The 14,928-nt window shown below is 36.6% G+C and overlaps 2 protein-coding genes across 2 annotated transcripts; both read right to left on the minus strand.

Moving 5' to 3' along the window:
• Positions 1-1,197: 1,197 nt before the first annotated feature.
• On the minus strand, positions 1,198-2,394 carry LOC103951914 (protein BIG GRAIN 1-like C). Its single transcript, XM_009363402.3, has one exon. It carries the CDS (start codon positions 2,392-2,394, stop codon positions 1,198-1,200), a length of 1,197 nt encoding a protein of 398 aa, XP_009361677.1.
• Positions 2,395-5,672: 3,278 nt separating this feature from the next.
• On the minus strand, positions 5,673-9,926 carry LOC103951913 (protein Brevis radix-like 4). Its single transcript, XM_009363401.3, has 5 exons — positions 9,444-9,926; positions 8,979-9,361; positions 7,470-7,605; positions 6,848-7,248; positions 5,673-6,176 (listed from the first exon to the last, which is right to left on the minus strand). Exons 1-5 carry the CDS (start codon positions 9,576-9,578, stop codon positions 6,098-6,100), a joined length of 1,134 nt encoding a protein of 377 aa, XP_009361676.1. The 5' UTR covers positions 9,579-9,926; the 3' UTR covers positions 5,673-6,097.
• Positions 9,927-14,928: the final 5,002 nt, after the last annotated feature.

A 14,928-nucleotide genomic window follows, 5' to 3' on the forward strand; every position in this document is an offset into this window, starting at 1 on the left:
CTTAAATATGTAATGAAATATTTTAAGTGATAGAATAACTTTGCTGTCACAATCTATTGAAATTCAATCATTTTTTATCTGTAAAGAAAAGAGCAGATTGTAGCAATAGTCTCACAACTTTAACTGAATTGGAGCAATAGTCCCTTAACTAAAAATCCGTGACCATTGGTTCCTTAATTCATCAAAACGTGCTACTATGGTTCTTTTCGTTATTTTTATCGAAATGAGTCACGTGCTACACACGTGAGGTTCAATCAAGAGGCAAATATGAAAAATCAAATGAAAAAATTGTGCAATGGTCCCTCACTTTTAACACAATTGGAGCAATAATTCATCAACTTTAACTCAATTGTAGTAATGATTATTCCACCAACACTCATTTTGACAGAAGTTCTAATGGAATTGACGAAATAGACCATAGATATACGTTTTGACGAGTTAAAAAACCTATGAGCACATATTTTTAGTTGAGTAACCAAGCAACACAATTTTTGAAAACCCTTGCCAATCCTGCTGTGCTGACCAATATAATTTATATTTCTGCTGTGCAGACAATAATTAAATGGCCGAAAAGCTCTGCTTTGTTAATCATTTCTAACCCCTTTGAGACCAAAGTGATTGAAATTTTTACCTGTAAACACTTGAGGTGGTTGAGGCCATGTGCTAAAGCACCAAGCAAGAACTGCTAGCTAGCTGCTTTCACTTTCTCTCTTCTCTAGCAGATAACATTGTTGTGGTTTTACTTTTTCCATTCTCTCTTTTCAATCTGCTTTTTTTTATAGTACTTATAGCTTAAGCGTGTGAATGTGACATCAACAGAGAAAGTGCTTCCAAAGTGCTTGCAGTTTGAGCAACGCTATCTTATCATGTTTGTGTTGTTGGGAGTGTAAATTCAAACCATGTACATCGGCAAGAAAGCGCTTATATGTAGCTTGAGTATTGTTTTCTCATCAAATTTTATTTTATCACGATAATGTTTATGTTGTAAAATTGTAAACCTAAACACATTTTTTGGCAGAAAGGTCGTTCGAAGTACTTGTAGTTTAAGTAAATTCGCTTGTCAAACTTATGTTATTAGACTTTGAATCTAAACCGTAAAAATTAACTAAATAATAACTTACTCAAGAATTTGAAAGTAGAAACCCTTAATTAATTTGCTCAACCTTTTCACTAGAAAAAAATAAAGAAAAAAGAAAATTACAAGAACCCTTGGGCAATAGCTTGATTGGTTCTGAAATTAGTAGTCTCATACACTGGAAGTTCTTCCATGTACCTTCCAACCCCAACTGGATGATTCAGCTCAAAAAGATCAGAACTTGAACAACTCGCGGCATCATGATCACTTCCTTCATCATCTGCATTGTCACAAAAACTTCTCACAAAAGTTGGACCAACCGCGCCCGTCGTCCTATAACTTGTTGGACTAACCGCACAAGTCTTCCTGTAACTCGTTGATTTTGTGGTACAATTGAATGTAACCAGGTCTTGCGTTCGACTCTCGCCCGATTGGATCAGCGTATCATAATTACCAGGACAAGACCTTGCATATTTTTGAAAAGAGGGTTTTGGCATCAAGCTTGGGTCTTCTTCAAACACACATTTGTGGTCGCTTGAAAGCTGAGAATCCTCACCGAGAATCATACGCATCGGGTAAAATCTAACCGTCCTTTTCATGCCATTGCTCGATTTTTTTGCTCTTGAAGACGGTTTGCTCAAGCAAGACCTTGAGAAAGTAGAAGCCGGCGCAGAAGAAGAAGAACAAGATGATTTCGAATTCGACACATGCTCTGTGATGCTCACATCTTCCACAGCTCCAACATGACACAGTTTTGCCTTTTTGACGTTCCCGGAATTAAAAATTGAATTGATGAAGCTCGCAATACGCCCGCCGGGGGAAATAGGTTGCTTCACTTTCTTCAGTTCTCCATAGATTTTCAAAGCTCGGAGCTTTGTCTTTGAAAACCCACCTCCTCCGCTACTCTCACTCTTTTCCTTCTCCTCGAACCGCACGAACCTCCCCTCGACCGCCTTCGGCTTTATTCTTGATCTGTAGCTCGAATCTGTTTCGGAAGACGAAAATGCAGCTCCCGAGCTCGACTCCGAGGAACTCGAAGCGGAGTTCGTGAACATGGAGCTGTGAACATTCTGCTTCTCGACCCATTTCTCAATCATAATAGCCCTTCGTAGATTAACCTTCTCTTTGCCTCCTTTAGCCGAGCAGCTCTGTTTCTTTACCATTGTACTCGAATCTCGAACATAACCCTGATCTCCGTCTCCACCGCTCGATTCATCAATCGAGCGGTAGATGGAGTCGAGCAGCGAAGAAGAGAAAGACGGGTTTCTTCTTCGCCTCGAAAACGTTTCTTCTCTCAGTGACCTCTCCCTCACATACATCTTGATTTGCTTACACAAAATTTACAGAGGAAAAAACAGAGTTTTATAGGCAAAAAACAGAGGACACAGAGAGTGTGATAAAAGCAGAGGACAGTGAGAAATAGTTTAAGAAGATGCGTTTGCTGGAGTGTCTGCTTAGAGAAGGTCAAAAGCTGCAGAAGGGAATTTTATAGGGTGCAAGTAGATCATGTGAAAGAGCAAGAAAGAACAGGGAGAGATTGCAAGTTCCCTCTGTTTTTATATCAGAAATGTTATCACGGTTGCCAAGTGACCAAGGCCACCTCCAGCAAAGGATATAGGACACTTTTAGCTTGAATATTTGAAAAATCTAACTCCAATCAAGGGCTAAAATGAACTTGTCAAAAAGAATCAGCGTGAATTTAGCCAAGAGCTAGAGACATACGGCAAGCCCTCTCCCATCGATGGGACTTTCACATGCACATCGCAAGTCAAGATAGAAAAATTTGGAGCTTGCTTGAAATCGTTGTTCTTTAAGAATAATCAACTGTAAAATAAAGTAGATGAATGTTTGATAAACTGTGTTATGAGTATGAAAAATAGCGTTCTTTACGAGGGCTACTTTTAGCCTTTTATGACTGAAGATGACCTAAGAACACATCGTCACGCACTTTTGAATTTGTTATCAAATATGGTAATCGAAAGGACGAGACTCGTTTTTATGTATTTTTTTTGTTTCCTTTGTAGTAAGGTTTGTGTGCAACAAAGAACGAGAACGGGGATTGGAAAGAAACCAGGAGGATCCCCGCCGGATTCTACAATCACATCCGTTCATCGTATATTATACAGCAAAAAATCATTGTAAAATTTTTATTTAAAATTAAATATAAACAGTACTTGACAAAAAACTAATCGCACGATAACGAATGTAATTGGAAGATTTTTGAAATTCTCAAAAAAAAAGATCCGACGAGGATCCTCTCTCGGAAAGAAAGACAAACACAGAGAGAAAGTAGGATTTTGGGAATAAATTAAAAAAGAAAGTGCCGTGCGTGCGGGTGAATTATGGTTTTTGCAGGTCTTCCAGGCTGGCGTACTTTATTTTTGGGGTTTACAAGTTATGCTGTGTTTCAATTTTCTTTTTGAAGTAGAAAATATCTGTGCTTGGTTGCAAGTGGTAACTTTATTGATTCTTCCTTTTGATTTTGGATGGTAAAACAAATGAGTGGATGAATTTTTTTGTTTCTTTTTCGATTATTTCTTGTACGATTATTTCATATCCAACTTTTGAGATTTATTGCGTTCTTAGTCGTGACGGATTCATGATTTGAACCTTAGAGGGCTTCAGTAGATACGAACATAGCACGAAGTGCGTAAAAAAAAGATTAGTTTATTCACTTAGTGGCCTTATTGTGCACATGTCAACGGATATCGGCATATGCTAAAGCAATCTGAAGAGTGATATAGAGAGAATTTGTCGAGTATTGTTTATATAACATCTCGAAATATGCTTAGCATGCATTTCATCGAACACTTGATAAGCACAAAAGTCACTTGTACTAAACGTTAGGAGGGTCCTCGAAACATTTTCATATGTATATTTTTTGGACTTGGGTGGTCCCGGGACCACCTTGGTCCCCATTTCCATCCAGCCTTGGTTCTTAGCATATGATAAATTTGTTTTTTCAGTAAAAAAAAAAAAAATAATAATAACATAATATTAGACAAGACTATAACGATGTATTGAAAATCTTACGCTAAACAATTTCCACGATGAAAAAAATAAAATATAAATAACCTCTATAAGACAGATACAGATGGAGGCTTGTAACTATTTGATCGAAATAGAACTTTTAACATATTTGCTAGGCAATGACACTTTTATGGGAATATATATGGGAAATTTTATTTGAACTCATGTAACTTCTTTTTACACTCAACTTAAATTTAAATTGTTAATTATCTATTTTACCCTATTACATAATGACTATTAAGTACAAAATGAAATTAATAATAAAACTCAAATTTATCAATAAACCCGACCATCACTTCTTGTTTATCTTACGTTCATTTTGGCTAAAACCCTAATAGGTCTTGTAGAGAAAAACAAGTTTTTTTATTGATGGATGGTGATTTTGAAGTTTTGAATCCTCTAATTAAGGTATGACTCAATTAATGAATATTTTGTTCGTTTGATTTCAATTTTTTTTAAGTTTAGAAGATGAGTATTTAGGTTTCAATTTTGTTCATCAATCCCGAATGGTTTGTTAAACTTTCTGCAATTGGAAAATTCTAAGGAAAAACTTCTTACCAATGTTCTTAGATTATAAACTTCCTTACTTGTTGATAAATATAAGGGGATGAATTGTTTGATTTGTTGCTTATGCACATCAGTAGAAAGAAAAAAAGCAAATGTCTGGGTTTGGTAGAAAGAGGGGAAAAAAAAAAAAAAGGTAGTCATGGAAATGATAGTGGGAAGAGGGGGGGGGGGGGTGGGGCAAGGACACCTCTTTAAAAAAAAAAAATCAATTACAAATGTTATTTTATAAAGAGAATTGGTGTAAAGATAACTTAAAATTTTGAATTGGGTTTGAGAGGGTAGTTTAGGTAATAAATTTAGGTTTAAGGAGAGATTAATTCTTTAATAAAAAACAATATAGGTGAAGAGAGTAAGTTGGATGTGGAAAGAGGTTACATGGGTTCAAATAAAATTCTCTAATATATATTCTTCCTGTACTTGATGAAATTACTCTTGTTTCTCAACAAATTTGATAAGTTCCATGAAAATAGCCATTTGAGCCTCGTAAAGATATCTAAAGCTGTTATGAATAAAAATGATACAAATGCGTATTAAAGCTACATGTTTCTAAAAATTTTGCGTATTTCTTTACAGTAATCAAAGTTTGTAGAAGTATGCAGGAAAAAAAAATTTGTAGTTCAAATGCTTGAAAGAATTAGAGTTTGTACAAGCACGCAAAAAAAAAAAAAAGGATTTGTAGTTCAACTGCTTAAAAGCATGTACATTTATAACAGAGATCTTAAATTCGATTCTTCTCGCCCCACTATCATTTGTAAACCCATCAATGACCAATTCAATTTTCACTTCACTCATCTCATATGGGCTTATTTTTTTGCCCCTTCCCGGGTTTTGATGGACTTTACATTGTACTTGCGTGGATTTGGCCCATTGACTTCGGCTTTGATAACCAATCACCTTTTTATTTTTTGGCGAAACTAATTTACTTGCTTATTTACTACAAGAAAAAGATTCGAACTGGATGCAAAGACGAGGGAAAGATTTGAACTGGATGCAGAGTCTATACCATAACCAATTTACTTCCCCTCCAACATTTTTACAGCCTATAAAAATGCACTGAACAGAAGAAAGAAGTGCCACAGGAACGAGAGAACAGATCATATCCTCCATTTGGTATTGACATACACATCTTTTCAACTCCTGAACCGAAATTCAGATACAACTGATGCTATTCATCCACCAATAAACAGAAAAATTAACAAAAATTAAGACTATAACTTTACCCCCCAGCCAATCCCGTACGAATATTTTGGATCATGAACAGGGGAAGCTTTATATTCATCCCTCCGAACATCATGAGGTGCTAGTGGCACCCATTTGGATATCTCTATAGACAAGGCTTTACCTGTATGGAAAACCCGAAAAAGAAAACCAAACCACGAAAGCAACACCTCCTCAAGTTTTCTTGAAGCCACCCGATTTTCACAATCACAAGTATTGTTCGTGTATCCTTGCCCGATTCTCTTCCCACCACAATCTGGCATGCATCTCCCCAAATTTTTCTCGGCTGCACAAATCATGTCAAGGCAATATAATTGCAAATCATGACGATAAATGAGCATGAGAATAAATAGCATTTTCACACTCGAAAATGTTATGTTAGACGTGTACCACCTAAGGATGAAAAGCACTAGTGGAAGCAGAATTATTGCAGTAATATTGATGTCATATGGTTGATGATAGCATTTCATATGACTGGCAATTTAAGTCATAATTGTCACTAAGCTGAACCTCAAGTATTCTATGATGCCATGTAGGGCCAACGTGTCGAAAAACAGTCTACTTAACAAAAGAAAAGCAATCACTGTCGCCTGAAATCTTGCAACTAATCATCTCCTGTGAGAATGATAAGCTTAAGCAATTCGTTGGATGTTCACTTGAAGGGCCACAGGAATAGTAAAATTTTGAGTAGCACTGTATAAATCATATTCTCAACCCGGTTTTGACAAGACTACAAGAATCCTTTGACTGGATTATGGTCATTTTTCGGGTCAAAGAATTGATCAAACAGTCCCAAGGCAGAAAATGCATCGCAAATTTTCCCTACAAATTCTTACTCTTTCAGGTAGTTGCAATATCATCTAACAGAAACAATTTGATGTAACTCTACTCAGTTTCTTACTAGTAAACAGTTGTTGCACATTGTAAAAGTTGAGTTGTTAAGGATAAGGATATTACCTGAATCTGACCCGTCTAAGCTCCCGTTTGCCCCCTGGTAATGCTCTGATTGTGATGTAAACCCCTGGCTCATCCTGTTCAACCCATTCAGTCTCCATATCGCTGGCATTGCTGATTGATAGCTCCCCTGAGCGATCTGCATCCCTTGACGAACTACTTCTGATAGAAGCATCCATGGATGATGTCTCTGTCTTGGTCCCACTTATGCTGGAGAGTTTTGGGGTGGAATTGACACCAACTGAATCGCTGTAATGGCGGGACTGCATTGGGTGATGATCGAGCGAATCTGAGGATGAGTAGCTCATAGCCATCCCTGTGGGACGATACAAGTTGCGAGGTAGGCGTTCTCTAGTTAATGGTGGAGTTACAGGGCTGGCTTCTGCAGATTCCATCTTTGAACTCTACAAACACGAGAGGAACAAGACATCATTCATCTGAAAATAAATAAAGAAAACAACATAACTTATATATTGTACGCATTAAATGTAATACTTATAAGTGCAAATGCTGAACTAGAATTGTCATCGGAAACCAAGTATTGCCTTCAGATATCAAAATAGAATCGCCATTGTAACTGAATTGCCACAATGCCATTTCTGTACATAGCTAGCTTGGGGTTTACCTCATCTTCAGATCTACGTGGGGTTGGAAGCGGGAAAGCATTCCGGTTAAACCTTTGAACATTGTAAAGTTCCATGACCCTGTCATAGTTGTCAGCCCACCACCTCTGAGCTTGCCATTTGTTGAAAATATCTCGACTAGCCAGAGAAGATAAAACAAGAATTAAGAATCCCCGATGTCATGAAATTACAGCATAAGAAGCGAGAACAAAAGGCACGCCACAAGCACAAAACAGTTGAAACATTCGTTTAGCGTAACTAGGGCACTACGATCAGTTTTCGCAGAAATTAGCAACAACGAAACACACATTTCCCGTTACTGCAGTTTCATTTTATCTTTCACAGTTGAAAAAAAAATCAAATGCTACTGTTAAATATGTTACGCCACTTCAAATTGGGCGCGCAACGCCTTTTGACAAAGTGAAAACAGAACTCAGGAAAGGCAAAGCTATATTTCGGTGCATTGGAATAAAGTGGCCTCCAAAGTTTGGCCAAACTGGCTTTTTTCAGCAGTGCCTAACCGGTCAAACCTAATAAGTGGCTTTTTCCAAAAGCCGATCAAACAAAACGAATCTATTCAAATACTAAATTGACATCACCAACCAAAAACAAAAGCAAGCTACCCCATTTTTGTTTGTCTCCTAGGCAGCAAGAAAGCTACTGGTGTGGAAATCTAACGCTGGATGTTCATATTTTGTCACGTAGTTTTCAGAATCACGCTAGTACTAATCCAGTTCGAGATAATGTGACGCAAACAAATGCATCCAGAGGAAAAGAAAGACAAAGGCAGCGGAGAATCAGGACAGGCGGGGTAGAATTTAAGAAAAAGAAATCTAAAGGGCTTCTCCGACAGGACGACAACCCTGGCCCACCAACCACTTCAATCCTCACCATACCTTCTCTCCCTTTGGACTTTTCTTTGCTTTGCCATCAGGAGGCGTGAAATTTACTGGCCCTCTGTAGGGCCCATCCGGGGCCCACCTAAATGGTTCGTATTGAATAAGGTCATGTTTGGATGGGTGCTGAGAAAACATCAGAAAAATTTGGGTAGCAGCACCAAAACACGCGTAACAACTCTACCTGACTCTACAAAGATAACATTTTGTGTGAGAGCTACCTTATCGAAGTTTTCCGGTAGGCGAAATGGGTTAACATAGTTAGGAACGGGTTGTAGTTAACGGGCAATTATCCTTGCAAGCAAAGTAACATATTCAAATAAAAATAACTCAGTCCTCCAATATCGCTTGTAATGAAAGAAATCTTTTGCACGAAACGGGTTGGAAAACGTTTCGTGCAAACGGGTTGTACTCAATGCCCGACCTATAATGAAAGAAACCTTTTGCACGAAATATTTAATTTTAATTTATTGAATGAAAAATAAAAGGAAAACGAGCATCCAAACATCACCTAACGTACTAAAGCATGACAAATATTAAACTCCGACATCCACCGTCGGATAAGAATCCAAAGAACAAAACGGACGGTCAATTTTTCGAGGGAGATTTATTTACCTGAACCGAATGCGCTTGAGATCGTTCCCGCCACGTGGCAGGGAGACGAACGTGATGAGAACTCCGGCCTCCACCTGAGCCACCCACTCCTTGGGCTCGCGCTCTTCCACGAACACGACCGGGTCGACTCGCCGCCCGCTGGCCGAGTTCGGCGTCCCCTCGCCGCTGGAGATCCCTTTCAGCCTCGCCTCCATCTCCTTCCCCCAAGTCCTCGGCGTCGTCGAGCTCGAGCTCCCGGTCCGCCGGTACGACCACCTGAACCGGTCCGAGTCGGCGTCCGACTCGCCGCTCCCCTTAAACCGACTCTGAGCCGCCGTCGCCGGGCCCGCGCAGGGGGCGCAGTGCCTGTAGGCTCCCGAAGCCTTTAATGCCATGTCCTTGAGCTGCAAAATTCGAACAATCACGCCAATTCAGGTCGATACATACATATCCATGTATCTATACGTTATGGTTTTGAATTAGTACCTGAAACGTGAGCGATTTAATTGCGGCTTGCTGCTTGGTACTGGAGGAAGCCGGAGTGTTGGTGGAGTCGGAGACCTCGGGCTGACTCAGCGAGTCGTCGCCGAGTTTCTTCGGGCGAGCTATGCACGTCAGCATTGTGACTACGCTCACACTTCGTCTGCGAAACTCCCAGAGAGAGGAGAATTGAAACGGAATGCGGTTGCGACGAGGTCGTTTCGTGTTTCCCGGCGCTGTATGGATGATTGAAGCGGAAGAAGAAGGCGTGGAGAACGAAGCGAGCGCTGCAACTGTCAGCTACCAGAGACGCGACTGAGACAGAGTACTTAAATGCCACCTTAAATTACGCTACCAGAAAGAAGATTCGCTGATCAAAATTTACTAATTAAAATAAAAACATAAATAATTATTACAAAATTAAATTAAATTAATAAAAAAAGTAAGAACTTATTTAGAGCAAGTCCACCGGAAGGTATAGCCCGGTGGACAGGGGACCGAAAAAACCCAATAGCCAGCCTTCCTTGCTTCAGCTCATGTGGACAATTGGGTAAGGGGTGGGCCTGTGGGAGAGGGGAGGTAGGAATCAACGGCCCAAGCGCTTGAGTCAGCTACATTAAAAAATTAATCAAAAATGTAAAAAAAAAAAAGATTTAATTTTTCTATAAATATCTTATCATTATCTTTCACCTTATATCATAATTTTATATTTTCTCAAATATTTTGGGTTGTAATTTCTTATTTAATGACACGTGGCGCAATGAGACCGATTAAAATTTTTATCTAAAATTACAAATAAAATTATTTTTTATTATTTTATAAAATAAAAAATACTAATATTTTATTGCCTATTGCCATGGTATTCAGTTTAGAGGTGGAGATCCAAAAGGCAATTACTGTTCATTAAAGACAGTTACTATTCATTGGAGGGGATTTAATAAGCAGTTGCCTAAGGGGGCTTCCAACACTGAAAATGCTCTTAAAGGCGCTTTTAAAATGAACTTAAACTACTTCATAGAAGAAGCATATAATTGACTTCCTTTTTTTTTTTTTTTACAGAAAGCACTTTAAAAAGTGCTTTTAAAATCCAAAATTATTTTTTTAAAAACATTTTCAATCATTTTAAAAATACTTTCAAACGATCCTACAATTCACCTACCAATATTATAGTTTCAGTGTCATCGGAGTTCATGGTGATGTTGGAGTGACGAGTGAGGAGAGAGAGAGTGAAGAGAGAGGAGAACGTGGAGAGAGAGAGGAGTGTGGTGTGTTTTCTTTTTGGCTTGAGGCTCCCTAATTGGCTATAACAGGAAACGTGACGTTTCACCGGGAACCGGGTGTTTACCGGGTTGGGTTTCTAGGGCTCATTATCCATTTGGTTGTGGAGTTCTAGAGAGGCCTGTTTAAAATACGGTTTGTTGAGTTCGAAGTCGAAGATCCAAGATTTTGTGGGCTGCGATTGTTGATGTTTGACCTGTATGGTCCAACAGTTAGTCTGGAGAGTCAGAGCATCCCCCATGAGAGCTTTATCCTCTTTGAGGCTGCCATATTTGTAGCTCTAATAAAAATATCATCCCTAATAAGCCTGAAAATGGGGCTACATCCACCACAAGGGCTAACAACTTCAATTCTTGGGTGGCAAGAAGTTAGGCAACATCCAGCCCCCAAAAATAGGGGGACCACACCAAATTGAGGGCCCAATCTTGGTTTTTGTTTTTGTTTTTTTAGTTTAGAAATGGGTGAGCCCCATTTTTTATTCCAAAATATGATTTTAAGGGTTTATTTTTCAACCGTTTAGGATTTTAAGAGTTTATTTTCAACTGTTTATTTGATTAAGAAAACATATACAAACAATTACTATTTTTTGTGTTGTTGATTAGAAAAAAAATGTTGTGTTTCGTGTTTAAATTTCTAGAATGAAAAATTCATAAAAAAAAAAAAAAATTTGATGAAATTTAACATTGGTAGTTTAGAGACCTAAACCGAAAATATAACCAAATAACATAACTAAATTGTGATAAGAAAATCCAATCCAATCTAATGATTGTTATGAAATGAAAATCTTGATTGATTTCGGAGAAAGTGTCAATCAGAGAAATAAACCAACAGTTGTTATGAAATGAAATCTTATCTTGTCTAATTTCATAAAAAACAAACCAACATATGAGATTGAGATAAGATAATCAAAATCAATGATTGTTATGAAACGAAATCTTATCTTGTCTGATTTCAAAGAAACAAACAAACGGATAAGATTGAGATAAGAGAACATACAATGGTGTATAAGTGATGAAATCTAATTTTGTCAGAATTTTAATATTTTTAGGTTAAAAAGTTCATAAATTAAAATTTAAGATAATACGTCCAAAAATCAAGTTTAGAGAAGTTAAGGCAATAATAAATTTACCACATAATCAAATTACTACATAATAAAATATATAGAGGCCGAAAGATATATAGCCCCTTATCGGGAAAGATTCTTTTTTAGAGCCCCAAAGATTCCTCAGAGCTCTAAATTAGGCTACATCCACCACTTTTCTATCCTCATATAAAGCCCTTCATTGAGGATGCTCTTATATCAAACATATGGAGAGCAACTTACTTAGGCACAAAAGATTGTTATTGGAGCGTTTCATCTCAATTTAATCGGGATGTTATGATAAAAAGAGATAATTGGAGCAATGGGTTTTGAACTTTAGCTCAATTGGAGTTTTGGTTCTTGAACTAAAAATTTGTGAGTATTAATCCCTAGATTTGTTATAATACGAAGCAATGATTCTTATGGCTAACTCTTTTAGAACTTCCATCCAACATAAAGAGTTTAAAAGGACAAGAAATGGATAAAAATTCTAACGTAGTTAACCAAAATGAGCATTTGCTCCACATTATAACAAGTTCAGCGACTAATACTCATGGATTTTAAGTTTAGGGACTAAAGCTCCAATTGGGCAAAGTTCATAAATTGTTGCTCTAATTTTCTCTGATAATAATGTACTCATACTATATAAATCATTATCGAATATCTGATCATGAGTTAGGTGTTAGGCTAACCTCTATTTATCAATTTTTTTCCTTTTATTCTTGACTTGGATTGGAAAAAGGGTAAGAATCAAACTCTTTTCAAATGGGCTAAACTTCAGATCCATTAAAGTTGGATTCGCGTAAAAATTGAAATAAAGTAATTGCACTCAGGCTTAACTTTGGTTCTGAATTTAGCACACTACGTACCCATGACCATCCTTTACCTCAATATAACCATAAATAGAAAAAAATTATATAAGTACTATATATGAGTTCGTATATTTCTAAAAATAAATTGATGTTATAAAAAGTCAAATTATCTCTCAATTTTTCAGTATGGGCTGCTGTAGTGTTAGTTTGGGGTTGATGTGTTGTTTTTGAAAACTGCGTCTACTGTGTTTCAAGAATAAACAGCTGTGAAAAAAAAGTAAGTAAATGTTTGATAAACTATAGTAGTAAAAGTGTTTTTAGTAAAAAAAAAGAAAAAAAAAGAAAAAAAGAAGAAAAAAAGAAGATAGGATTAGGATTGTCAATATGAAAGTTTCATTAATTAATTGGTATCGTTTACCTACCTTCAGGCATTTTTTTGTGAAGCATGTAGAGCTGCTTTTGTTTTATGCTGTTTTGGAACCATGATTTAAAAAAAAAAAAAAAATTTATTTACCAAACTCAATTAAGACCTTAACTTTTTTCAGAAGCTAATTTAAAAAAAATTAAGCAAACCAAAACAAGCCCGTAATTAGTCTCATTTCGGCCTGGGCACGGTTTTGTTAGGTTCGATATGAAAGTGAAATCAAAATCCAAATTGAAAAAAAAAATTCAATACAGTTCGGTTCGATTTTAAGGTATGTACCAAATTGATACGGAACCATTCGGTTCGATTTCAAGGTTTTAGTATGAAATAGGAATGAGTCGGTTTTGCGCTTCAATTATAGGCCCACTTTTTTAAGAGAGAGATCTGCCGGCAGGGAGGAGGGTAGGGGCTGCCTCCGGCGGAGGTGGGGTGGCTGACGGGATTATGTGCGTCGGGTTGCGAGTTCTCCGGTTTGGTTTTCTTATTTTCTTTGAATTTTTATTTATGAAGTTAACGGAGTTAACTTGTGGTCAAGTAAAGGGACACTTGTCCACACCAAAATGCAGCAGAGGGTGCTCTGGCACAGTAGATCCGGACTCTAAAGAAGGCCACAACCACAACGGCCCCACCTGCCCTTTGAATTTTTTTTATTATTATAATCAAAACATAAGTGGTAAATTACGTATTTTTATATAATTAATAAAAATTTTTATTTTTTAAATTATTAATTTTTTAACATATATATTTTATCATTTATATAATGACACGTGATGTAATATTATGTGTATCGATCACACTGAAAAATCTCTTATTTGAAAAATCTGTCCTTCAGCTTCAACTTTATGGTCCAGACTATTTTATCTGGTTTTTTCTCCAAAAGTTATTGTAATTTATCTCGGTGCTGCCGACAACCTAAATATTACTAAAATAACAAAAGCCAATAATATTAATAGAGACAGTCAACAAAATAATTATATTATAATCATGCACTATAAAATATTTCGACTAATAAAATAAAAAAAGCACTTTAAAATAATGTTATTTGCCCTCCACCCAATAAAAAAAAGAAAAGGATAACGCTTGTCTTCTAATGAAGGCACTTATTTGTCTCCACCTGCGACGAATTTTACGGTTAGAACATTATAATTAAAACCGGTTATTTCAATTAAAATCGTTTATTTCTAAATTGTCTATATATATATATATAATTCAATTTTGATATAATTTAATCATTTCACATGTTGAACTAATTAATCATTTTAGTACCAAGTGGTACTTTTATAATAAATTGTCTGTAGGTTTTCTTTAAATAAATGGTTAAAGATTTTCAAACTGAATAATTTTTTATATATGTCTTTTAATTTAATGATGATAAAAAAAATGAAATGATCACATTATATTGCTAAATCATCTATATGTTTTATTCATACAATAAAAATTCGTTAATCATAAATAAAAAGACGAATAAGAATAAAGTACACAAAGCGTTACACAAGAAAATGTTCCGCTCAAAGAAAAGAACAAGTCAAACTTAATTTAATTTCCATTTCATGCCGGAAAGGGATTCTTTTCGGATCTCTTTCACCTAATCATCTTTATTGAATAATTTGAACTTTTGAAATTTGATCAAACGGTTAAAAATACGGATCCATTTTAAAAGTTATAAAAACTTTAATTATTTGATCAAATTTCAAAGATCTGAATTGTTTGAAGTCGATAATTATGTTCTTTCATGCTCACTCGGACACAGATTAAAGCAAGGAAAACGTCATCCCAACTAAACCACCGTTGATCACATCCATCATCTCCCACAGGCTACCGCCACGTGTCCTAGAGCAGTGTGTTGTGGGACCCTTGTAGGTTCTGGGAGCTACCAGGCTCAGTCCCTCCGATTTT

The sequence above is a fragment of a genome, unplaced genomic scaffold (assembly GCF_019419815.1).
Source record: "Pyrus x bretschneideri cultivar Hongxiangsu unplaced genomic scaffold, Pyrus_bretschneideri_v1 Contig8, whole genome shotgun sequence".
In the NCBI taxonomy this organism is placed as follows: domain Eukaryota; kingdom Viridiplantae; phylum Streptophyta; class Magnoliopsida; order Rosales; family Rosaceae; genus Pyrus; species Pyrus x bretschneideri.

Coding starts and splice junctions, on each gene's coding strand:
- LOC103951913 (XM_009363401.3), bottom strand. CDS start 9,578: ATGCTGACGTGCATAGCTCGCCCGAAGAAACTCGGCGACGACTCGCTG. Junction 7,249..7,469: donor CACGTAGATCTGAAGATGAG/GTAAACCCCAAG, acceptor TCGTGTTTGTAG/AGTTCAAAGATGGAATCTGC. Junction 6,177..6,847: donor CTTAGACGGGTCAGATTCAG/GTAATATCCTTA, acceptor TGATTTGTGCAG/CCGAGAAAAATTTGGGGAGA.
- LOC103951914 (XM_009363402.3), bottom strand. CDS start 2,394: ATGTATGTGAGGGAGAGGTCACTGAGAGAAGAAACGTTTTCGAGGCGA.